This window comes from Cibotium barometz, chromosome 9 (assembly GCF_041138505.1).
Source record: "Cibotium barometz isolate CiBa-2024 chromosome 9, ASM4113850v1, whole genome shotgun sequence".
NCBI classification, from domain to species: Eukaryota; Viridiplantae; Streptophyta; class Polypodiopsida; order Cyatheales; family Cibotiaceae; genus Cibotium; species Cibotium barometz.
In genome coordinates, this window is record NC_141054.1 from 14,176,291 (window position 1) to 14,201,332 (window position 25,042).

General features: G+C 45.2%; 1 protein-coding gene across 1 annotated transcript in view; it reads right to left on the reverse strand.

The window, feature by feature from the left end:
• APC7 (tetratricopeptide repeat (TPR)-containing protein) overlaps positions 1-25,042 on the reverse strand; it is a 134,481-nt gene that overhangs the window by 63,066 nt on the left and 46,373 nt on the right. The window contains exons 5-7 of the mRNA XM_086802520.1: positions 12,849-12,989; positions 12,440-12,502; positions 12,218-12,333 (exon numbers count right to left, since the gene is read on the reverse strand). Of these exons, the coding sequence (XP_086658646.1) occupies positions 12,218-12,333; positions 12,440-12,502; positions 12,849-12,989 (320 nt within the window). The remainder of the gene's footprint in view (positions 1-12,217; positions 12,334-12,439; positions 12,503-12,848; positions 12,990-25,042) is intronic.

Here is a 25,042-nt window from a genome sequence, read left to right on the forward strand (position 1 = left end):
TCCCTGGTGATTTCTCACCTTCAAGACGCAAGAGAGTCTGTGAAGAAAGACTTTATAGAACAGTATGAGCGCTCACTTTTTCCTCACCTAGGAACTTCTGTAGCTCAGACCAAATGGCGGACCTATCAAAACATAACTAGGGTAACACCCTGGGAACAGCAGCACTTTCGTAACAATGTCCGCTTGGCCATGGTTATTGAAGCTTTGGGTTTGGGTCCCCGATACTACTGCGTCATGAGATCAAGGCATCTTGGGTTTTCTGAGCGGGTCTTCTTACTGGCGTGTTTTCTTCCTCATGAGAAGATATACCTTTATCCCGTTTTTGGCTTACCTCTCAGAGGTCCTTTTGTTAGATCACCTCATACCACTGAGATAGGTGCGGCAATAATCAGCAGAATCATTCCCATAGATGAGTTACCCTATACTTGTGCAGCTTGTGAGTGCTGCTTTTGCGACCATATGATGGACGGGCTTATGGAAGTGTAAAGAGTTCTTCTATCTTTACTGTATAAGTTCCGAGAATGAATAAAGTTTAAATCTTGTTCTTATCTTGCTTTCTTTAAGACTTTTCTTGGTGGTTAATCTTGATTAAAATTTTTCTCTAAGTCTCATATTCGTGCATCTTGCGAAATTATCCCAGTTTGCGAGATGAGGACATCTCGCATTTTTTAAGTGGGATAGAATGTAAGATTCCTCCCCCAACCCCTTTTTGATGTCTAGTATCTTCCCCTGTAATCAATCCCTCTTCAAAAATATAAAGACCTTGTTTCTAACTGTTTTAGCCTAGAGAGAGAAAATTATTCTAGAGAGAGAATATTCAGATTATGAATATTTTTGGATAGAAAAATAACTCATCTTATTAAAATAAGTTTCCCTAAAACAGAAATTCAGAAAGAATTTTTTCAATGTGCAATTGGAATTAATTGGAAATAGGTATAAAGAACCTTAGTCTAAGGGTCTAGATTTTCATAAATTTTTGGATTATGGTCCAATTAAGGTTCCTATGGGCCAATAGCATCAATCCATGTGTAGAGAGGAGATAAGTCCAATTTGTAAAAGAAAATACCAAAAAATGAGTAAATGCTCAATAAGATGAAGAGTTGAAAATGTACAAGGTTTATTAGTAAAAAACTATGAACAATAAAATTTTGACACATATGTAAGGAAGGAGAGTTCTTTAAAGAAGGTGCATATTTCACATAAGATGAAGAGTTGAAAATGTACAAGGTTTATTAGTAAAAAACTATGAACAATAAAATTTTGACACATATGTAAGGTAGGAGAGTTCTTTAAAGAAGGTGCATATTTCACATAAGATGAAGAGTTGAAAATGTACAAGGTTTATTAGTAAAAAACTATGAGCAATAAAATTTTGACACATATGTAAGGAAGGGGAGTTCTTTAAAGGAGGTGCATATTTCACATGCTTGAATGAGTTTTTAACTCAAAAATAATGTGATATTTTTATCTCTCATATCTCTTGAACCAAACCAAATCAAAATGGAACCAAATCGAATCATAAAGTAACCAAACTAGGTCCAAATCTAGTCCAAATTCAACCAAACTGACTTGAAAAATTCTAGAATCAGTTTGTTTGGTTAGGAGCTCAAATTTTCCTATAAATAGAAGCCTTCCCTTGTTGAAAAAAATATAGTGTCTTATGCATTGTTACTCTACTCCACCTAAGCCAAGAACTATGAATTCTTTAATAATTCACTAGTTTTTGATACTTCTCTCTTTCTTAAATCCCCATTGGTGGCTCTATCAACATACTAAATCAATTCATTGGTTGGGGGCCTCTACCGTGATCAAAGAATCAAGCAAATTATAAGATAAGTATAGTGAATTTTGATCTTTTCTATAATTTCTCAGTGATTCTCTCTTCTCAACCCCTCTCAAGCTTGAGAAGCTTAATTGATATGGTTTTTGAAATGCTATTGAAGTCAATTAATTAATGATAGTAAAGAATTACATAAGATTCTATTTATATTTAATTCTAATGGTTTTTCTCTCTCTCACTTAAGAAATGGTCATACTCATGACCCTTTTCAATCCAAACGAAGCTTTTCATAAGGCTTTTCCTTAATCCAAGATTAAGCTATGCTTGAGGCCAAATTAATGGCTTTCTTCTATACTTTTAGTTTATGTTTATCGATGATTCAATCCATTATGGATTGATGATCCAATTAGAGACCATTCTAATTATTTCCTTAATGATAAGCTTTATCCCTTAGAAAAAATTGAGACTTATCAGTCATAGTGGCGGAGCTATGGTAAATTTTTTATAGAAATTACGCATAAAATAATTTCATTCAAAGCATAAAAAGAGTACTTCCTATCATATTCTAGGAACTATCATCCTAGATTAATTAAAAGAATTTTATTAGGCATGGAGATGTGGATGTTGCATGTAGATGTAGATGTATGGATGTGAGTGTGAATGTGGAGGTGGATGTATGCATGGAGATGTGGATATATGCATGTAGAAGTAGATGTATAGGTGAGGATGTAAATGGAGATGTGGATGGATGCATGTAGATGTAGATGTATAGATGTAGATGTGAATGGAGATGTGGATGTATGCATGTAGATGTAGATGTATAGATGTAGATGTGGATGTGGAGGTGGATGTATGCAAGTAGATGTAGATGTGGAGGTGGATGTATGCATGTAGATGTAGATGTATAGATGTGGATGTGAATGTGGAGGTGGATGTATGCATGGAGATGTGAATGTATGCATGTAGAAGTAGATGTATAGATGAGAATGTAAATGGAGATGTGGATGGATGCATGTAGATGTAGATGTATAGATGTAGATGTAGATGTGGATGTGGAGGTGGATGGATGCATGTAGATGTAGATGTATAGATGTAGATGTGGATGTGGAGGTGGAAGGATGCATGTAGATGTAGATGTATAGATGTAGATGTGAATGGAGATATAGATGTATGCATGTAGATGTAGATGTATAGATGTAGATGTGGATGTGGAGATGAATGTATGCATGTAGATGTAGATGTGGATGTAGATGTGGAGGTGAATGTATGCATGTAGATGTAGATGTATAGATGTGGATGTGAATGTGGAGGTGGATGTATGCATGTAGATGTAGATGTATGGAGGTGAATGTGAATGTGGATGTGGATGTATGCATAGAGATGTGGATGTATGCATGTAGATGTGAATGTACGCATATAGATGTGGATGTATGGATGTGAATGTGCATGTAGATGTGGATGTATGGATGTGGATGCATGAATGTGCATGTAGATGTGGATGTGAAAATAGATGTATGGATGTAGATGTGGATGTATGGATGTGAATATATGATATGTGATGTGAAGGAATCTGAAGTGATGAGATGGAAAATGATGTGATGGGATGAGTATACATATAAATGAAATATGGAATAAGTAATGTAGATTGATGAGGGATAATGTGGAAAAATGAAAGTTAAAATAGAAATTGTATTGTAAACTGTTTGTAAATGCTGTTTGTAAATGACTGTTTTATGTCAAGAATGCTGGGGGAGCATTTTGACCGTCTTGTGATTAAGGTCGTGGACCTAACTGATAAAGTTGCAACTGCTGGCGGAGAGTCAATGAAGGACGTCTCGCGTAGCAAGGTCGGCCGAGGTCTTGACCAGCCTCGGTGCGATTAAAATGGTGAGCTTCCGGCACGGTGGATGAGGGGCCAAGGAAGCGGCCTATGAGTGAAGCGCTAGGTCACCTGCGAAGGATCCTAGAGGGTGCTGACCATACGGTGCTCGGGCTCTGGGTCGCCTAGGATACCCACGCGTGCGTCCAGGAAGATATTGGAACAGAGTTGGAGTTGTTTTCTGAAATCGGGCATGGATCTGGTTGATTGACCTTGCTGGTCTTCAATGGATGAGTCCATGGCTCTTTATATGGATCTGTTGGTTGATCTTGCTGATCTTCAACGAGAGTCCATCTTGATAAGTGATTATATTGCCGAGTATTATGGGCTAGGGATTAGGAAACGGCCCCTGAGTGGACAGGTGGTGAGCGTCCTAGTTGCCAATGATGCCATAGATACTCTGATGAAGGAATGGTGGAAAAATTAAGAATCAACTGGATAAATTGGAAGATGGTGATCAGTGATACTATGGTTTTATTAAAGGATTGTTTTAAACTAGTTGAGTCTGTGAAAAGGCAATTTCATATTGGGTGTGTGAGTGGTGTGACTAGTTTTATTTTGCATGAACATCCGGCTAGGGGGCCTTGGAACTCTTTTCCTTGGTACCCGGGACAAAACCTAACCAAATTATTAATTGGATCCCATCACTACAGTGGTTGGGCGGTTGGCTAACCCATGGGACTGGATGGGGTTAGGCTGGACTGATGGATCCGTAAATCGAGACTCAAACTTTTGTTTTTACGATAGATAAAATAAATCCCGGGCAGTAACTGTTCTATGGATAGGAATCAACGGCTGTGCCTCTTGAATGGGGAAAAAAGCGTTGATCCCAATGATCCAAGTGCAAGTTTCTCCCTTGATCTGACCAAGTATCTTATAGATGTAATTGGATCAGCTCGATCAGAAATGATCTTGACTACGTTAGAGTAAAAAGTTATCCCGGTGGAATTGCCCGTGCTTTCCGGTAAAGGAAGTTTTTCCGGGTTCGGTTTTGGAACAACCGACGGATTAGTCTCTTATCCGGATATCTGTGGGTGAGGCCCCGAATGTGGGACCCCTGTCCCGCACGAGAAGTGCTACTTCCGCTGCTAGTATCCCGAATCTGTTGCTCGGTGGGAACAGGGATCTTACACTGAGCTTTGAACGAGCGACATCCAACTGGCTCTCAATCCACGGGCTATCTGGTGCACTCTCCTACAGCCGCTGTAGAGAAGCAAGACCGTTGCAAAAGCTCCTCTCCTGCTCTCAAAAGCCGGCCGATCTGTTCCGTGTTGCCTCCTGTAATAGACTACTAATCTTTCCAAGGCCTACATCCAAGGCGCTTGCGGTTGCTCTTGAGTGAAAATCTAGCCTCTCCCAAATCCCCTCTATCCTACTGAAATCTCAGGGTCCTGGATGAGGCTATCTGGAATCTGGGTGCTCAAATGTTTGTCATGCCTCCACAGGTCAACCAGGGAGAGAATAACTAGTGCATGATCAAAGAAAGTATTGCCAACTAAAATACCAATCATGCCACCACGATCTGGATAGGTTATTGCATGCACTCCAGTCGGATCTGGAAAAACCCAAATTCCCGAGACTACATCCAAACTCTAGCAAATGCCAAGGATCCTGTCCCCTGAGAGCTCTAATCAACTCCTCCTAAGCCAAGTACTCTGTACCTGATACTGTAGCCCTGCTGCCACTGAGTCTATCCTTCACCGACTCTAACATGTTAAAATCTCCACCCATACACCAGAAGCTTGCATGTGGCAAGGATTGATGAACTGTACTCCAGATGGTGGCTCTGCCTACTGCAGCATTCGGAGCGTATATACATTCAGGAAGCCCACAACGTCCTCTACAATCTTGATGGTCACCCAATGAACACGTCCAGTGACAATGGTTCCTGAGTCAACCACTCTTGGCAACAGCTGCTCGCTCTAACGGAAATGCATACTCCACCCTATGTCCCGGAGGGGCCAAAAGAGTGGGACCAAAAGATGTGACTCCTGCCCTACAAGATCTTCCCGCGGGGGGTACATCCCTCTAAGAGATAGTGCTCCTAAATGAAAAGAATATCTCTGGATCCACCAACTACCGCTCTGTGGAGCTCCTCTCCAAGGACACCACGCCTCTAAAAGCACTATGTGCCCCCCAAACCCTGGATGTTCCATGAAACAATCCACATAACTAAGATTGGTGGGAAACAGAACTGTCCGAACTGCCCTCCACTCAAAGATTCTTGGGCATGGGTTTCAATGGAGAGTAATCACCGTCGGTCTTGGGGCGAAGCCGTGCCAGATGGACACGAACCCTGGCCTCCATGTGTAGCCACTCTATTCAAGCCCTAGAGTATGCATACTCTGGACTCCACCTGTCAGTGCAGGTATCTCTAAGGGGGGGAGAGGGGGGGGAGGTATTGCCACTGAAACATGAAGAAATACAAACAAAAGCACCTCCAAGCTGGAGGACACCATCTCCCCTGCCTACTCCCGAAGACCCAAGCCACCCAACTCCATCCGAGCCAAAGGCCAGAGGTGAGTAATCAATGATATGCGGTCGTGCAAATGATGCGAGAGCTCTATGTCCTGCCCCTCAATAACAGTGGACACTAACTCCATGCTCGAATCCATTTCCTATGCTGCACTCAGTGAGAAGGAGAAGATCATCACGCCTCTCTGGGGTCGACAGTCTGGAGTGATATAGCACGAGAACCTAAAAGCCTGCTGGGGGATCTCGACAAGGTAATGGTCTTCAAAAGAAAAGAAAAGGTAGGGGGGGGTCTCGAGGGTACTAGGAGCTGCTGAGGTAAATGCTCGAAACGGTTCTCTGACACAACTGTATCCTTCTATATCTTGCCAGCCTAACGCGCCTGTCAGTGCTGCTCTGCTCCGGAAGTCAGCCTACGGTTCCGCCTCGAGCCGGCGATCTGCCACTCTCCTGCGCCGATCTCGACAGAGGACACGTCCTGGTGCTCTTGTACCTGGGGGCCTATGTCCCGCCCAACCCCTTGGGGAAGGTCTAGGCCCAGGCCCAAGCCGGCCACGAGGGGGGGGGGGGGTGGGGGGTTAGAGGAGGGGGGGGACAACTAGAGGCGGCCGCCTGGACTGCTAATGGGGACAAGCTCTAACAAGGCATCCCATCTCCCTACAGATGAAACATTGGCCTGGGAGGCAGAGCACTCAAGTCTCTGCAAAATAGGTTCCCCGCATACTAGGAAGCGGAATGGAATGAGGCAGTGACTCCAGGGAGGCAATGCAAACACGAAGGGGAATCCCTGTCGTCCATGCAAGAATTGAAGCGGCGATGGGGGTGGATTCCATCACTCTTTCGATAGCACCACCTATCACCAGGAGGAGAGGAAGGTATTCCTTCCTGAGACCTGGAATGCAAACTGTTTCACAAGAAAGCCTAAGACACCAGCCAAAGGATCGGACAGCAGGTCAAAGCCGTCCTGCCACCTCGCAAAGAAGGCCTGGGCCATACGCAGTGCGATTGGGCTGAGCTACATTTCTCTGTCCGAAGCTACAAGTGAATCGAACTCAACCTGATAGTAGCCATGCCCCAAGCGGTGAATGTCACTGATCTTCTTCTAAAAAGGATAGGCAAGGGATGGCCGCTTCAGTCGGGGATGACGGAGTGGCTGACATGGAATCCTCCTAGGGGTTCAAGACCAAAAGATGCCCAAACTTGCCACATATAAAAACCCTTAGAGCAATAAACACTGAATGGGAAGACAAGAGAGATAATAAGAGGGGAGGGGTGCGAGGAGCACGGAGGGGAGGCAGGGAAGAGGGTAAGGCGGGGAAGTAGCAAGGCAAGGAAGGGGCTTAAGGCAAGGGAGGTAAGGGTGGGGCTGAGGTGGAAAAAAGGCAGGAGCAAGAGAGGACAGCAACGTGAAGGAGGGGAGAGGTGATGGGGGAGGGGACGTTGGAGAGGCGACACGGGGGCAGCCTGACAAAAGAGGGGGAGGCAAAAGGTGTTGGGAGTATGCACATGTGGAAGCATAGACAAAAGAAAGAGAGAGAGAGAAGGAGAGAAAGAGATTGTAGACAAGATCACTTTATTGATTAGCAAGAGGCTTACAATGGTGATAGCTTGCAGATGAGCATTACAATGTGCTTGGGATTGGATTCAAGAGTGATGAGGAAAGGAGGCCAAGAGCTGGCCGACTGGCATCATGACTTGGCCGACAAGTATATATCAGCCCACGACTAGCATAAACATGAGAAAATATATGTGTGCCAATAAAATGCAATGTTCCCACAACACAAAGAGATGCACAAAATTCTAACACCCCCTCTGCAACTCATAGTGTGCAAAAGTCTGAAGAAGAAAAGCTGATGAAGATGCAACCAATGATATTCCAGTATTGCACAGTACCAGATACATCTCGGAAAGAGCACCTACCACACTAACTCCTCGAAACAAAATGCCTGAATTCCAAGAATATAGAAGGATGAGCTGTCAGGCAAACTGCACCCATTATCCCCCAATGGTGGACTGTGAACACATCACGTCCCAAAAACCTCGAACAATGAACTTGGAACACATCTTGTCCATAGTCCTTGCTACACCAAGCAATCAATTTGAAACGCATTCAACCCATAGCTACCAAAGCTGACCTTGTCCTGCCAAATTTTTTTCTTGGAACTCCAACTCACGATTCCCATGCACCGAAAAATGGAGCTGCTAACAGCCCCCTCTCCTACCCACAAACCTCCTCTGGCTGGAATCACATGGGGGGGACTATCAGTATAACTAAAGAAGAACACCATCGAAGTCCTCCCGAGCCAGACGCACCCTGGGAGCCCTAGATGAGTCACTAGAAGTATTTGAATCGTTGTCTCGTGTCCTGTCTTTGCCCTTCTTCTGAGATGAAGACTTGCCCTTGCCCTTGTCCTTCTTGGACAAGCCATCCTTAGACAAATGTCCTTTCTTCCCACACGCGTAGCAACGACGCCGACCTTTCTTCTGCACTGAAGCAAGTGCCTGATCCTGACCATTAAGAGATATCTTGACCTTACCCTGTGAAACGAGGACAGACTCTTCTTCCAAGTGAAGGGAGCTGAGGTCATCAAAATCCAACTTGCTTTCTGTGACCAAGCACTGCAAAGCCCGAGAAACCACATCGTACTCCAGAGGAAGCTTTGTGAGGATAAGTGTAGCCAACTAAGTAGAGGACAAGGCAGCACCCATTGCCAGTATATCTGATCATGGATGACCTTGCCTTCATAAGGAACAACAGCACAGAACTACCAGCAGAAAATACTAGACTGGAGATTTGCCCTTGCAGAGTAACTGCCCTCATCGAGGAATCTCGAGCATAGAGATTTGCCCTTGCAGAGTAACTGCCTTCATCGAGGAATCTCGAGCATAGAGATCTTCCAACATGTGTGCAAATAAAAGGCCATGTTACCACAACACAAAGAGCTGCACAAAATTCTAACAGGAGGAGGCAAAGGCCAATGGGTGGGCGTAGGCTACTACGAGCAGGGGCAGGGAGGGCAGGGTGATGGCGAGAGGGTGCTTGGCATGTGCGCGCAGGGGGGGGGTGGGGGTGGGGGTGGGGGGGAAGGGAGGGAGCTCCAGCTTCTCTTTGGTTAATTTCTCGATGCCAAGTTATCTCTTTTAGAAGGTTTCCCTTTTAAAAAACAGCATGCTTTCTGTTTTATGCTTTTTTAGGAAAAACCCCCAAAAATACTAGCACCGCTTTCGGTTGCCTAGCAGCCTGCCTTCTGTCAGCGCTCAGAAGCTTCTGGCTGTCTGCTCTGCCAGTGCACAGCCACCTCTGCCTCTGCACTGACCCACTCTGCTGATCACCTGGTCCCTTCTCTCTCTGCTGCGCCAACCAGCCCTTCTGTGCTGTGCCAACTAGGTCCTGTGGTGCTTCACCAACCAGCCATGCTGGCTCACTGCACAAACAGTCACATGCTGTACTGCTGCGCCTACAGCCTTGCTGTACTGTTGCACACAGGCTAATTATAGCCTTTGGATGCACACTCAGGCCACCCCTTGCCCACATGTTTCTTTACATGTCAAGGGTATCATAACCCTAAAATACACAGCCCTCAGAGAGTCGAAACTAGGGTGAACAAGAGTTCCACGAATTTCTGCACATCCCCTATATGCCTGAGTCTCCTGTTTCCCCCCTCTCAGAATCCATGAGACAAAACAACTCTGGTGCTGAGAAAAATACATGGGAATCCCAACCCAAGATCCGCATTTAGGTCGCTCTGATACCAAGTGTAAGAGGCCTCCTAGGCCTCTCTAACCAAGATTTCCTAAACACAATCCAACAAAGGATTAGATAAAACCAAATAAAAAGGGCAAGTTCACCACCCAGTCATAGGATTAGTACTTCGATCCAACCCCGAGCCGGGGGTAAGGTCCCACTCGTCAGATACATGCCAGTCAGCACTGGCATCCCATACCACCACTGCGAGCCCACAGGGGCCCTCGGCAAGACTATCAATGATCTGCCATGTCCACGGCAGGAGTAGAGACTCTAGTTCAGGCACAGACCCATCAAAAGTGCACCGCACAAATGACTACCGAATAATAACCCAAGGCATCACTTCTATAGTGATAACTGCAGCTATAAATAGCTTGGCCTGCTATAGGTAGCCAGTAGCCTAGTTTATTAATTCTTAACCTTAGCCCTCTATATCCCCCTGCTATCTCCTAATCCCAGGGCCCTTTTACATGGTGCTAATGACACTGCAGATCTAGGGGCATGGTGAAGTTCTTTTATAGGCCATTGGGAAGCCTACTCGCCACCCATAATGGGGGCCATGGATGGGTTGGGTGAGGGTGACCACAGCCAAGGGGACAAGTCCTCCTATGAGGCACCCATGGAAAAGCACCAAAAAGGGGACAGGTACTAATGTGAGGCACCCATGGAAAAGAACCAAAAAGGGCACTTCCAGCCTACAACCAGCCCTAGGGCCATCTTTCATTCTCACACCCTACCCACTATATAAAGGGCACTTCAGCCCTAGGCAGCCAACCATCTTTCATTCTCGCAAAAATTCCTACCCCCAAAACATTATAAAAACCACAAAAAATGAAAACAAAAACAAATCCCAATGCCAGGTCATAGGATTAGTTGCCCTCCATTGACAGGCTCAGAGGATGCAAGAACAAGATCAAGTTAATGAATGTGCAAGGTTGCAACAATAGAACGCGCTGGTTAAGGGGCAGCACGATGGGAAGGCCAAGTGGTCTTTCCCAACTTGCCAGCCAACACTTTACAACGCCACCGTTCACGGGATTGGAATGGCTTGGCTGCCGTTAATTGGGATGCAAACATCTCAATGGCGTAGGCAACCAATACTCCAAGGCAGAAAACCTGAGTAAGGAGTTGGGACCTTGCCAACAGCGAGTTTTGACAACTATGGCCAAACCCCTCGCTAAAGGAACAGTGAAACCTCCCCCGTATCTCATAGTACACCAGGCATCTCAGCATGTAGTGCTTCTCTTTCTCCATCTCCTCTATCATGCATAGTCTGTATAGTCGTGCCTCTCAAGGTATGCCCTCTACTCTCCCTATCTCTATCCGAAGGCAGTGAGAGGATAACCTCACCTGACCAATGGCAATCCTATCGCATGGTATGTCTCTTACAAATATCCATGTTTCTCAATCAAACCATCCTTTGTGTCTCAAGAAGTGATCTTTGTAGAGCTGGAGCTTTGTGGGAAGCTCCGTTGGGGACAACCATGTCCATCTCATGTGGAAGCCAGCCAAGTCAAAGGCGATGATGCCATTGATCTCTTGCCAAGAGAGATCCGAAAGAGGTGCACCTAGGCTATACTCAAACTGGAAGAGGCAATCCATCTGGAGGCCATGAAGATCAAACCACTTGGTAATGCGTGAGTACGATCGTGTGCTATGCCCCTCCTGTGCAAGAGAGAGAAAGAAAGAAAGAAAGAAAGTTGTATTAACATCTACAAAAGGCCAAAATGACCTATGAGACCAAAAGGTTACATCATGTCTATGAAATACATCATCATGGGTTCGAAAAATAAAAATCAAAGAAAGTGACAAGAGCTGAAATATCTGCTCAAAGCCAGAGTGGCCTATGAGACCAAAATAGAACAGTTTGGCTATATTTTGGCTGCTAGCCTCTGTATATGTGTTCAGGTGATGGGTGGGGCAACCATGTAGTCCAAAAAATGATTTAACTAGCAAAGCCTAGATACAATGAACTTAGTACAAAGCATGAGCTATTTTCACTCATAAGAGTGCAATAGAAAAGCTCAACTGGTTACACACTAAAAGCACACCCATGGGGTAGGGACCCCATCATGACCACCCAAGACACTTGGACGGGCAATCTTGCTCATCAAAGCCCTCTGCTGCCGTACAAGCAGGGGAGCCTTATATGTGTATACATTCCACAGTTAGCACACACTCCAAACTACCACAATTCTCACACTGCCATGTTTGACATCAACACCTTTCATTACCACCACATGGGCATGTTAAAAGAGTTCAGCTAAACTAGAATAAAAAGTTAAAATTCTCACAAAAACATGATATTTCAAAGGACAGCACGTTAAGTGTGACTTAATACCTCAGGCACTCTTTATAGAAAGCAATAGCAGCTCTCTCATATCCAGTTACCCGATAAAGCCGGGCTAAGGTCAGATTGATACGTAGAGTCCTTGCCTTGGACGGTATCCCTTCCATCTGCCACACAATAAAAAATCCCAACTGCATCATAAGGATGTGAATAATGGATGCAATTAGCATTACCCACAATCCCCCTTGGAGCTTTCCGAGAGCAAACATATACCTCTGAGAGGGCAGCACGTGCATCATTTACCGCCAGGTGACAGAGTGCGATCTTGTATTTCACCTGGTAGTAGTATATATGTTTCAGTTAGTAAACGATGGCAGCCTATCCTAGTTTGATAGTGACAACAAACAAAGTCCCCTTTCACATATAGCCCACCTTTGTGGACAGACAGACAACCAGGTAGTGTGAACAGGCTTGATTGCCTTCCCGTGATGAACAGTAATTAAAACTACCATGTCTGCCTGTTGTCAGATTCTCCAACAAAAAAGACAGCGGGCTGTACGTGTGAGCATTCAAAGTGCCACTATCCCACAGTTGCACATAGAACATTTTGTAGACTGTATCAAAAACAACATGTAATGCTCATACTAAAAAAACAGTGTATGCAGCCTATCCGAAAACTCACTTCATGCTCATTGATTAATGAAGTGTGCGCTGGACTGGCCGAAGATGACCTGCTACCAACTTGTAACGTGTTTCTACCTCCACTGTTTAAATTTTGTTTGGGACTTACTCTACACTGCTGAAGAGCCTGCCTGTAAATATTCTGCAGTAACACAAGATGGGGAAAAAAAAATCAGCTTTGGATGATAGAAGAAATTATTGAAGTTTCCAGCATTTACTTCCACAAGCCAGTAAAAAAATTCAGATTTCAGACAGCAAATGTGTGTGCACGCCTGTGCGTGCATGCCTATTTATCTATCTATCTATCCGTATATGCATACATGTCACATGCACTCTGCACTCAGTGCATGGTGACAAACTGGCTCATCATCAGCAGTGCAACATTTGTACATTATTAGAACCCAGTAGTATGATATTTGTCGTACGCCATGACCCCATTGTACATCCTTAGTCCGGGATAAGTCAAGCACAAGCTACGTAGGTCATTCCTCAGCCTTAGAGGGTCAGTCAGTCAGTCAAGTCCCTTAACCCACTTGGAGAGAATCATTCATGCATGTAGTCAGTAGAAGCCTTAGGGTTTGCATCAGAAAGCACTCTGCATCCTACATAATATGCATTCATATGCTTGTGCATCATTTAGAACATCCCAAAAACCTTAGGGAATTTACTAGGATTATCTGGTACTTTTCCCATATTTTATGGTGTTTATTTATCATTTTATGTCATTTATAAATATAAACTTTATTAAATAAATGACCAGCCAACTTGACCAGCCCCTAGTTAGTATAAATAGGCTTGCATAGGGCTTAGTTCAGCATTCATTCTTCAGTGTGCTAAGAGCTTTCCTCCTCAGCCCTAGGAGTACCCTTGCCTTCAACCTAGATTGAACTCCTACTCCTTGGTAGTTGGTGTCTTCTTGCAGCCCTTCTTGAAGCCCATCTAGTAGCCCTAGGCGCAGCCATCAGACCCCTTCAACCAGCAGCCAGGAGTCCTTTTAACGCAACGGTTCAGCTCTTCAATCATACAACAGGTGCAGATCTGCGTTACAGCCCTACAACAGCCCTACAGACCTGCGTTTGCAGATTCCCAGCAGTTTCAGCCTTGATTCATCAGTCTACATCCGTATCCAGCATTCAGTGCATCATCTAGGCATACACCAGTCGTTTGGTAAAGGTATTCTATCATTCATAAGCATTTACAGCATTCTAACATAGCTTAGAACAGTCCACCGCCTTCTTTTCTCAGCCTCAGGTGTGCAGCCCTTCCTCATACCCTTGGGAAGAGTGCATAGCCTGTCATGATTCGGGGGATAGGAGCATTCTTGGCGTTCCTATGATTTCTCATCTCCAGGCCTGACGAGCTATGTGCAAGGAAGCAGCAGGAGCATTGATTTATGCTCAGACAGCTTCTATCTCATCGATAACCGCTGTCTCATCATCTTCAGTCCCTTAGTTGGCAAATCTCCTTTCTCATTCACACATTTTTAAGGATGATCTCCTACCCAGTATCCCATAGTTAGCAGAACCTCCTAGAAATCTGCGCTAGTCTGCGGACTCCATGATCTGGCGGAGTGAGGGATGTCCACTGAAGATGGTGGTATATCTCTCTCTAATGACACTATATGCTCTGCATCTGCATACATAATGTTCCTCACTCTCAACCTCCTCCTGGCATAGTCTGCATATCCTCTCTGCTCTGGGGATCCGTACTGTCCTAACTGCCTCAATCTCAAGCTGGTGTGATGACACTCTGAGCTGGCCAATCACCACTCGGGCACTATGAGGCATGTACACATCCATGTATCTAGGTCTCTGTATGAATCCATCCGTTGAGATACGCATAAACTGATCTTTGTAGTATAGCATCTTCAGAGGTAGAGGCTGACTAGGTGTAATCCAAGTCTCTTGAGTGTACTGCTGCCATAAATCCTACTGAAGGACTCTGTTCCTCTCACTGTGAGAGAGCTGGATGTGTGGTGCATGTATATCATACTGGAAAGGTGGCAGGTGATCTATGTCAAGACCATGCTGAGTGAGCCACTGTATCATCTGTGAATACCATGATCTCCTATCTCCACTCTCTGCGAGCTGCCTGGACGCCTCAAAAGCTCTATGTGAGAGTCGATCTGATGGTCTGATCCTCTGTATGAAGCAGATCGTCTGGAAGAGGGCCTCTACTAGCATAGAAGGTGCAGCAAACTCCGTCCGGACAATGTCATGTGGGACGGAGGGTTTGCTGCGGATCATCCGTGAGAGCATGAGAATCTGAGGCCTCTCTATCTGAGACCATGTGGAGGTGGCGAGCCCAAGTGCCCATACTACTGCAGCATACATCAAAGCAGGGGTGACTAGTGTGTCAAACAACCACCCTTTGTGCGGGGCTCCTGGAAGTGTGCCTGGTGACACTGTCTCTCTAGCATGGCCAGAGCTGCATACCCTCATGTGAGTCTATCCCTGGCTACCTGTGCCATAGTAAATCTTCCTAGCGGAGTCGTAAATGTAATCCCCACGTACACATATGAGTCTACCACCTCTACCTGTCCTCCTAGTGTGAAGATGGCCTGTCGTCGAACCGGCCCTGAGGTGTGGAAAATCATGGCCTTGGTTTTCCCAAGGTTCACTGTAAGCCCCCTCTGTGTGCAGAAGTCATCGAGTGCATGGAGATGGTGCTGTAGTCCCATCTGCGACTCAGAGACCAGAATAATATCATCTGCATATAGCATAATGTGGACTGTGGTACCTGAGATGTCTACCCCGTCCCCACCACCGTGACCAATGAAGTCAGTCACCTCATCGATGTATAGCCCAAATAGTGTAGGAGAGAGTGGGCATCCTTGCTTCACACCTATGGTGCTAGCAATAACATCAGATAGCCCCCCGGGGCATCGTATGCGCCCAAAGACCTGCTCATATAAAGCATAGATGCCCCAAACCATCTCTGATGGAATCCCCAATGACTGTAGGCGCTGGAAGAGTCTCTCTCGTGGCACCGTGTCAAATGCTTTGCGGAAATCCACAAAGCAGCAGTATAATCTCTTTTCCCGCACCCTAGCCTGGTCAATCAGACATCTCAGAGTGAATATATAGTCAATAATGGAGAAAGCTCGTCGGAATCCAACCTGCCTTGGTGCTCGCAGTCACTCCTCCTCTACATATGAGCTCAACTCTGCCTCAAGCACTGCGCCATAAAGTTTGGCCGATGTATGACCAATCATGATAGTCCTGTAGTTGATGGGGTCTAGCATGTCTCTCGCTTTGTGGAGACGCACAATGGTGTGCATCGTCCACTCAGCTGGTAGGCCCTCCACTAGTGCCCTATTAAAGAGGTGAGCAACAAAGGGTCCCAGTGTGTCAGCTGCATAAATAAGATGCTCACTCTGTATACCTGTGTGGTCAGCCAATCTCCCATGATGTAACCGGCGGATAGCTCTCTCTACCATCGAGGCGGTAAAGAAAGTAGAGGTGGTAGGGCGGGATTCCTGTGGCTGTGGTATGGGCGGCTGCTGAGGAATATGGTAGAGGCTCTTGGCATGTGTGTGCCATGTGTGTGCATCCTCAATCGGGGTACGAGGGCGAGGCTCTCTCATCCTGCGCCATGCAGTAGCTGCATCTCATGAGAGAGAGAGAGAGAGAGAGAGAGAGAGAGAGATATTAAGCGTCTACTAAAGACCCAATGGGCCTATGAGACCAAAGTGATACAATAATGTCCATGGCATATCTCATCATGAAATGGAAAATAAAACAGAGAAAACATAAACATAGCTATCTCACGGGGTGATACAAAAGTGTCCATGGAAACTCATCATGGAATACTAAGAACATAGAAACATGAGAGCAACATCAGCTCCGAGTAGATGGTATACCACTCTCCAAAATATCAAGCATGGGGCTAATGAGTATGGTCGAGAGGTCTCCCTCAGCTATGTCACGTGGAAAGGTAGCTCGATGGCGGTGGAGCATGTCCTGGATCTGGAGAGCTGATGAGGTGATCGTGGCCGACGGCCGGGGGGCCAGGGGCATCGGGCACGCTGGAGTGTGGAGGCTCACTCTGACGTAACTCCTCTCAGGCGAGGTAGGTCCAGAGTAGCTCGTGGAGGGTCCACAAGATCCACTATATTGTGTCCTCCACCTCCAAGGTCCAGAAGAAACTGGTGATAGTTGGCTGGCGAGGGAGGGGGCGGGGTGCCTGGGGCCGAAGCTCTCTCAAGAAGGTGTCCCTGTGTCTGTCGAGCTCAAGCAGGAAGAAGCCTAGGCAACGCCGGTCCTGGAAGTCAATGATCCTGGAAAGTGGACCAAATCCCTCACGAAATAGACAGTGAAACCTCCCACGGATCTCATAGTATACTAGGCAGCAGCATATGTAATGCTCCTCCGTCTCAACCTCTGTGTGGCATAATCAGCAGATCCACTCCTCTCTGGGTCTCCGTATGAGCTTCCCGGCTTTGAAGATGCGCTCAACTCTACCTGTCTCCACTTTGAGGCGGTGGGATGAAACCCGTATCTGGCCAATCGCAATCCACATGGCATGGAACATGTGAACACTCAAGTAGCCCGGCTGCTGGATGAATCCATCCTCAGTGAGTGTGAGGAAGTGATCTTTGCAGAAGTGCATCTTCATGGGGAGCTCCGGAGGTGTGATCCATGTGCAATGGGTGTAGAGGCTATGAAGATCTAACCGGATAACCAAGTTGGTATCTTCGTGAGAGAGCCGGAGAAAAGGGGAGTCCTAACTATACTGAAGGGGAGTAGGCAATCCATGCAGAGCCCATATACTAAGAACCAAGTGGAAACAAGTGCATACCATACTCCAGTGTGGCCCTCAAGTGCTAGCTGGCTATGAAGATCTAACCGGATAACCCAGTTGGTATCTTCGTGAGAGAACCGGAGAAAAGGGGAGTCCAAACTGTACTGAAGGAGGGTAGGCAGTCCATGCGGAGCCCATATACTAAGAACCAAGTGGAAACAAGTGCATACCATACTCCACAGTGGTCCTCAAGTGCTAGCTATCTTGAGGACTCCAGGGCAAGCCTCGGGTACCTGTGGGGATCCACGTGACTAATGCGATGGAGGTATGTGACTATCTGGAAGAATGCATCCACTACCATCGAGACTGCATCCACTACCATCGAGACTGCAGCAAACTCTGCCTGGATAATCTGTTGTGGGACTAATGGTTTGTTGCGGATCATACGGGAGAAGAACATGACATGCAATTCGTTGCCGGTCCTCATCGGATAAATCTGGCCCCAGAAGGCTTCTCCATACATCAAGGCTAGTGTGACGAGGGTGTCAAAAAGCCAGCCCTTCGTCGTGCACTCCTGGAAATGTGCCTGGAAGCACTGCCACTCAAGTAAGCTCAAGGCTACAATGCATATCCCCGTGTCACTCTGGCATGTGCTGTGGGAAGCATGGTGAAGCGTGGGCCACTGAAAGTGACACCAAGGTAGACATAGGATGAGACAATCTCCACAGGATCCCCTCTATATGTGAAGCTCAATCTGGATGTGAAGGGGCGAGAGGTATTGAAGACCATTACCTTGGTTTTACCAAGGTTAACAAAGAGGTCCCGCTGAGTGCAAAAGTCCTGTAGGGCATCCAATTGTCTCTAAAGCCCCTCGGCCGAGTCTGAGAGGAGGACGATGTCATCTGCATAAAGTAGTATGGGGATCAATATGCCTACCAGTGTGGGACCAGCCCCGCCTAATCCGTCAATGAAGCTCGAGATCTCATCAATGTAGAGGCCGAAAAGAGTGGGTGATAGAGGGCAGCCCTATTTCACCCCAATAGTGCTGGAAATCTCTTGCGATGTACCTCCTAGGGCTCTCACTCGTCTGGTGATGGATTCATAGAGGGCGATGATGCTCCAAACCATGTCAGATGGGACTCCTATCTCCTGTAGACGGTGTGGGAGGCGGGCTCAGGGTACAGTATCAAAAGCTTTGCGGAAATCCACAAAGCAGCAATAAATCCTCTAATGTCGTGCTCTACCCTCCTCGATGATGGCACGGAGGGTGAAGATGTGGTCAAGGTTAGAGTAGCTCCTCCGAGAGCCAACCTGTCTTGAGGCTCTACATCCCTGGCTCTTTGCAAATGAACTGAGCTCCGCCTCTAGCACTGATCCATAGAGTTTGGCCAATGTGTGCCAATCATGATCGTCTTGTAATTATTAGGATCAAGTGGACCTCCGGCTTTGGGGATGGGAGTGATGGTGTTGGTGGACCAAGAGGTTGGAAATCCTTCACAAAGGGCTCTATTGAACATGTAGGCTAGTAGGGACGCCAAGGTATCATCGGCATGTAAGATGTACTCGGCAGTGAGTCCCTCATGATCCTGGGCTCGCCCATTGCATAGTCTACGAATGGCCTTGAGGACAATGCCCTTTGTGAAGAAGGTGGAGGTGGTGGGACGGGGATCTGATGGTGGAGGTGGGGGTAGGGGTGGTTGATGGGGGATATGATAGAGAGAGCGTGCATAGGAGTGCCATGTATCCGGGGAGGTGATAGGTGTGGGAGGGCGATGTTCTCGGAGTTTCCTCCGAGCCTCTTTGCAGTTCGCGACCCTAAGAAAATGTGCAGATGAAAGAAGTGGTGGCGTACGGTGGAGTATGGTGGTGGAGAGAGAGAGAGAGAGAGAGAGAGAGAGAGAAAGAAAGAAAGAAAGAAAGCAAGAAAGCTGTATTAACGTCTACTAGAGGCCGAACTCGACCTATGAGAGAGAGAGTTATATTAACATCTTCAAAAGACCTAAAGGGTCTGTGAGACCAAATGATGTGTACATAGTGTCCATGGAATCTCATCATGTGTAAGTCCAATTGGTAAGACATTTAAGTCTTAAAGCGAGTGATCAAGATCGAATCCCATTGGACACAGCATTTAGACATGCAAATGGCTGTACCCACTATAATACACACACACACACACACACACACACACACACACACACACACACTTATTTTTTTTTTAAATCTAAATAAATTTCTATTTCTATATTTAAATTTGTATTTACATTTCAATTTGTCTTTGCATTTATATTTGTATTTATATTTACTTTTACATTTATTCATATTTATATTTTATATGTGCCTACATGTATGGATGTGTGCATGCATGTATGTATGTACATATTTACGTATGTACTAACACACACACATACGTATGTGCATGCATGCATGTATGTATGTACATATTTACGTATGTACTAACACACACACATACGTATGTATCCTTGTGTGTGTGTGTGTGACATACATATGGTCTCTTACTTGGTTGTTGTGTGTGGTGGTATAGACACAGCGGCGCCTGCTCGACCTGCCTGCCCGGCTCGCCTGCTCGCCTGGCTCGCCTGCTCCCTCGACCTACTCGCCCCCTTCTGTGTGTGCTAGTGTGGTGAGGCACGTGGTTCCTGAACTTTATCGGGCCTGCTTCCTGGATTGTGTCGCCCCTCCAGCCCTTATCGTCTATCAGCCCCTTTTCCTCTCTTCCGCGTCCTGTGTGCGCCTGTACGAGTGTGTGTGTGTGTGTGCGGCTGTGTGTGTGTGTAGTGTGTGTGTTTATGCGCTTCTTCTTGTCAGTTCTTCGCACGCCATCCTCTCTCCCCGTGCAGCTTCGCCTTCCTCTTCAGGTTCAGTTCGCATCTGCAGATTTTCTACAGTTCGAAATCAGTTTCAGAATTCCAGTGTACAAAGCTTTTTTTGATTCGCATCAGCAGAAGTCAGTTTCAGCATTCCAGCAAATAGAGCTTCTTTTTGATTTGCATCAGCAGAAATTTTTTAGGCTACTGTATACAGCATACAGCTTTCATAAAATTAAAAAAAAAATAAAGTTGTTTGGCAGTGTTGTACAGACTTTACTCTTGCAATTATGTCTGAGACTGTTGTGACCTATGCTCGCCGGGATAATGCTGCAGACAGTAACAAGAGGCAACATACTGCAATTGAATCTGTCACCATGATTAAGCAAGATTCGTCGGATGCACAGTTTGTATATGAGGCTTTATGTGAGGACTTTGTAGACAGTCGTGTCAAATGGAAGGACCCGCCTCCTTCTTTCAGTTATAAGATTAAATTGCCGACGATTGTGTCTCCTCTGCGTAGATACTCAGAGAAAGGGATTATCCTCTTCTTTCCGGGCAAAATGCCTTCTGCACAAGAAGTAGCTCAATGGATTCAGTCCATTCTAGGTGGACCCTTTGTAGATGGAGTTCACTTTGCAGCAAGGGGTTTTTATGATGTTTTACTGTCTGATGGTCAATATAAGCAGCAGATTCTTGAAACTTCTCCCCTTATGTTTGGTATACAGTTGGTACATGTGTTACCTTGGTCCCCGACCAAGGACTATCAGTCCTTGATTAGGCATCGTTGTCCTGTTTGGGTCGAGGTCGTGGATTTTCCGGAATATTTGAGGGAACATTTGCCAGGTATAGCAGCCACTCTGGGCAAAGTGGTTTGTGCACCTCGTCCTACAGGAAACAAAAACAGATTTTGCATCTTGTGGGATACGGACCATGAGCAACCACCTGCAATTGCTGTTGAAGTAGAAAATGTGCGTGGCATGGGTGCACGTTATTTCAAATTAAATTGGGGAGTCTTTGCACGTGCTTGTTTCACTTGTCATAAGTTTGGGCATATGGCTTCTAAATGTCCTTCTCTGCTGCATCCTCCGCCGTTATCTGTTGTACCTCCCATTTCAGCGAATGTGCAGCCTACTCAAGTTAAGGAGATACCAACAAATCAAGCCACTTGAAATACTCAAAAGGAGAAAGAGAAAGGAAAAGCTAAAGTTATTCCATAAGTTGTTTCTTTGGCCGTGCCTAATCAATCCAAGGATAAAGGAAAAGATAAAATATCTTCGGCTGAATGGAAAACTCCGAAAAAAGCTACTATGGTTCGTCGTGCTCCTATTCCTTCACGTAATTGGACTGCATCTGCCACTATTGCACAGTCTTCTACTTCTTCGACTATGCTTTCTAGAATATGGTCGGATGTAGTTCGAGGTGCTTCCTCGAGTATGGATGCCGATGTAAATGCTTTGGATATGTGTGTTGATACGAATATGCATGAGTCTCTCTTGATTCAGGGCGAGGGCTCTCTCCCTGATTCAGTTGTTGTTATGCAGCATTGATTTTTGCTAGCTGTTCACTGTATATACCTTTGTACAGATTTGATGTTTGATGCTCCAATAAAATGTCTTTCGTACAATATTAGAGGACTTTGTGATCCTGGTAAATTTAGGCTGTTTTGGCACTATGTACATAAAATGCAACCTCATCTGGTGTGTGTGCAAGAACACAATCAGCATACCTTAGTGGGTCAATCAGGTCACTTTGCTGGTTATGATATATTTTATGCGGGCACTCAGCATTACTCGGGAGTTTTTATGCTCGTTAAGCATGATCTGCAACCAATGTTGGCCTACAATGATTCTGCTGGCAGATGGATGGTCATTCAATGTTCATTGTATGGACAAATTTATGAATTTGCAGCAGTTTATGCGCCACAAAGCTCAGCTGACAGGGCAAATATATGGTCGCAAATGTTGGCTTATCCCTGGCTCCATAATGCATTCCTTTGTGGAGATTTTAATAATGCTCCATCTCCTGAATTTAATTCCACTAGAAGAACACATATGCTTGGAGCTGAACGCAGAACATGGAATGATTTGCTCTCTTCCTGCAATATTCTGGATCTATGGCAGCATGTATTCCCTCGTCTGCAAGGGTTTACCTTTAATCACAATGCTTTTCCACATAGCTGGACACGTCTGGATCGCTGGTACTTGTTACATGCAGACCAATACGATGATTTTGTTTGCAAGCTATGGATTGATCGCTCCATGTTACTCTCTGATCATTCTCCTTTATGGTTAGGCCTTTATTTTGATATGCCGCAGGATGTTTCTATTCTTCAGAAACATAGGCTGTTGCTTTTAAACAACAGTTATCTTGTGCATGCTGATTTCAAGGAAATGGTTTTGCAAGCCATTGAGCCTTTGCCCCTTCAAATGCATGAGGATATTGACATTGCTTGGTTTCAATTTGTTCAGCGCATGCAAGCTGTGATCTGTGATTATGGTGGTTATTACATGGCCGACTTGCCGAATCGGATCTTACAGGCTAAAGAAACATGTCAATCTATGGCTGATCTTGCTCAGTTTCGGGTTTTAAATACCAATGAACAAGAATCTTTAATGCAAGCTAAGCACTTCCTCATGCTAAATGATCAGAGAAAATTGCAAAAATGGTTGACACGTTCGCGACATCGAGCTATCATAGATAAGGGTTGCTCTTCCAAAGATTTTTTCAAAAATCTACATGCTTCAAGACAAAAGGAATGCATCAGAAGGGTGAAAAAAATCTGATGGTCAATGGACTCATTCTTTGTTGGAGCTCTCGTATATTGCTAGTCAGCATTTTGCAGCTCTTTTTGCTAAACCGCCAACTACTTCACCTGACATACTTAATGCTCGTTATGCTTTATTGCATCATGGTCGGCCCATTATTTCTCCACAGGATGCTTTGGAATTAGAATCTCCGTTCACTGATATTGAACTTAAAGATGCTTTACGTTCAATGGGTCGATGGAAATCTCCCGGAGGGGATGGATTGACAGTGGAATTTTTCCATGCATTTTGGCCTCAGCTGGAACAACCATTGTTGTATATGATCAATGAAGCTTGGGCAAATGATGCACTACCATCTTCTTGAAAAGAAGGATTGGTTAAGCTTTTCCCTAAACGGGATCTTTGTGAAGCTTTTTCTGATTGGAGGCCCATTACTCTTATGCCTGTCATCTATAAGCTTCTGACTAAGATGTTGGCAAATCGTATTAAAGGATTTTTACATGATGGTTTGCATCCTGCGCAATATGGTTTTGTGCCTCGCAGGCAAATCAATGATAATTTGGCTAATGCTTATATTGCCATTGAATACGCCAAATACACAAAGCATGATGTACTCATTTTGCAGGTTGATATTGAGAAAGCTTTTGATTCTGTGCATTGGGATTATATAGCTATGACTATGAGTTATCTTGGTTTCGGTGCAAAGTGGCAAAATATTGTGTATTGGCTCTACAATGACAGTGATGCTTCTTTGATTTTGAGCTCTTCTCTATCAGATTCTTGGAAATTGGGACGTTCAGTTCGCCAGGGTTGTCCGCTTAGTTCCTTGTTGTTTGCTATTGCCACACATCCTTTTCTTTGCTACTTGGATTTTTTGCAAGCTACTGATGAATTGCATGGCTTACAGCTTCCTGCTGGGCATACTTTCCTGGCTCAGGCTTATGCTGATGATTCTTTTTTTATGCCCAAGAATACGCAACAAGATCTTCAGAGATTAATGGAGGCTTTGGAACTTTTTGGTCTGGCTGCTGGTTTGAAAGTAAACTTCCGTAAGTCTACCTTGCTTGCGCTTAATGTACAGCAATGGCATCATGTATTGTGGCCCGGTGGAATACCTCCTGGTGGACATATCGTTCGTCATTTGGGTTACCCTTTGGGTTGGCAGCTGTCATCTTCACAAATGATTCAATGGGTTATGCTAAAATTGAATCTCAAAATTGATTATTGGCAGCTTTCCACTTGGCCTCTTCATGTACGTCTCAGGATAGTGCAGGCTATTGTAATGGCTTACATACAGTTCTTTCTTCCATTGATTATGTGGAGGAAAGCTGATATAGATCGGTTTATGTCTCTGGCAATGGCAATTGTGTGGAAAACGCAACATCGTAAAAAGGGTCTTCGTCTTTTGTCAATGCCAAAGATGTGTTCTCCAAAGATACATGGTGGCTTGAACATATTGAATATTCATTTTCATGTGCTTGCTCGTAAATCCACTTTGCTGTTGGAATTTGTACAACAGCGCCAACCATGGGCTATTATGTTGGGTTATATGTGTATGTCTATGTCTTCACCTGCTTTTGGAAAGTGGACTGTTACGTATTGGGATGCAATTTTCAGCCATTTCGATGGAAAGATTGTCGGCTACCCTCTTTCATCTAAGTTAATTTTTGCCTGAAAACAGGTTACGCAATATCTTTTTTGGAATCCCAGGCTTAATGCGCAATCTTCTTCGCTTCGCCTTGAGAGTATTCATTGGTCAAAGGCTTTTGATGTACCCTTGGCTCTACGTGAACCTAGGAAGGCATATTTCCTTTCAAAGAAAGGAGTTTATCTTATTGATGATGTTTTGGATGCTGGTG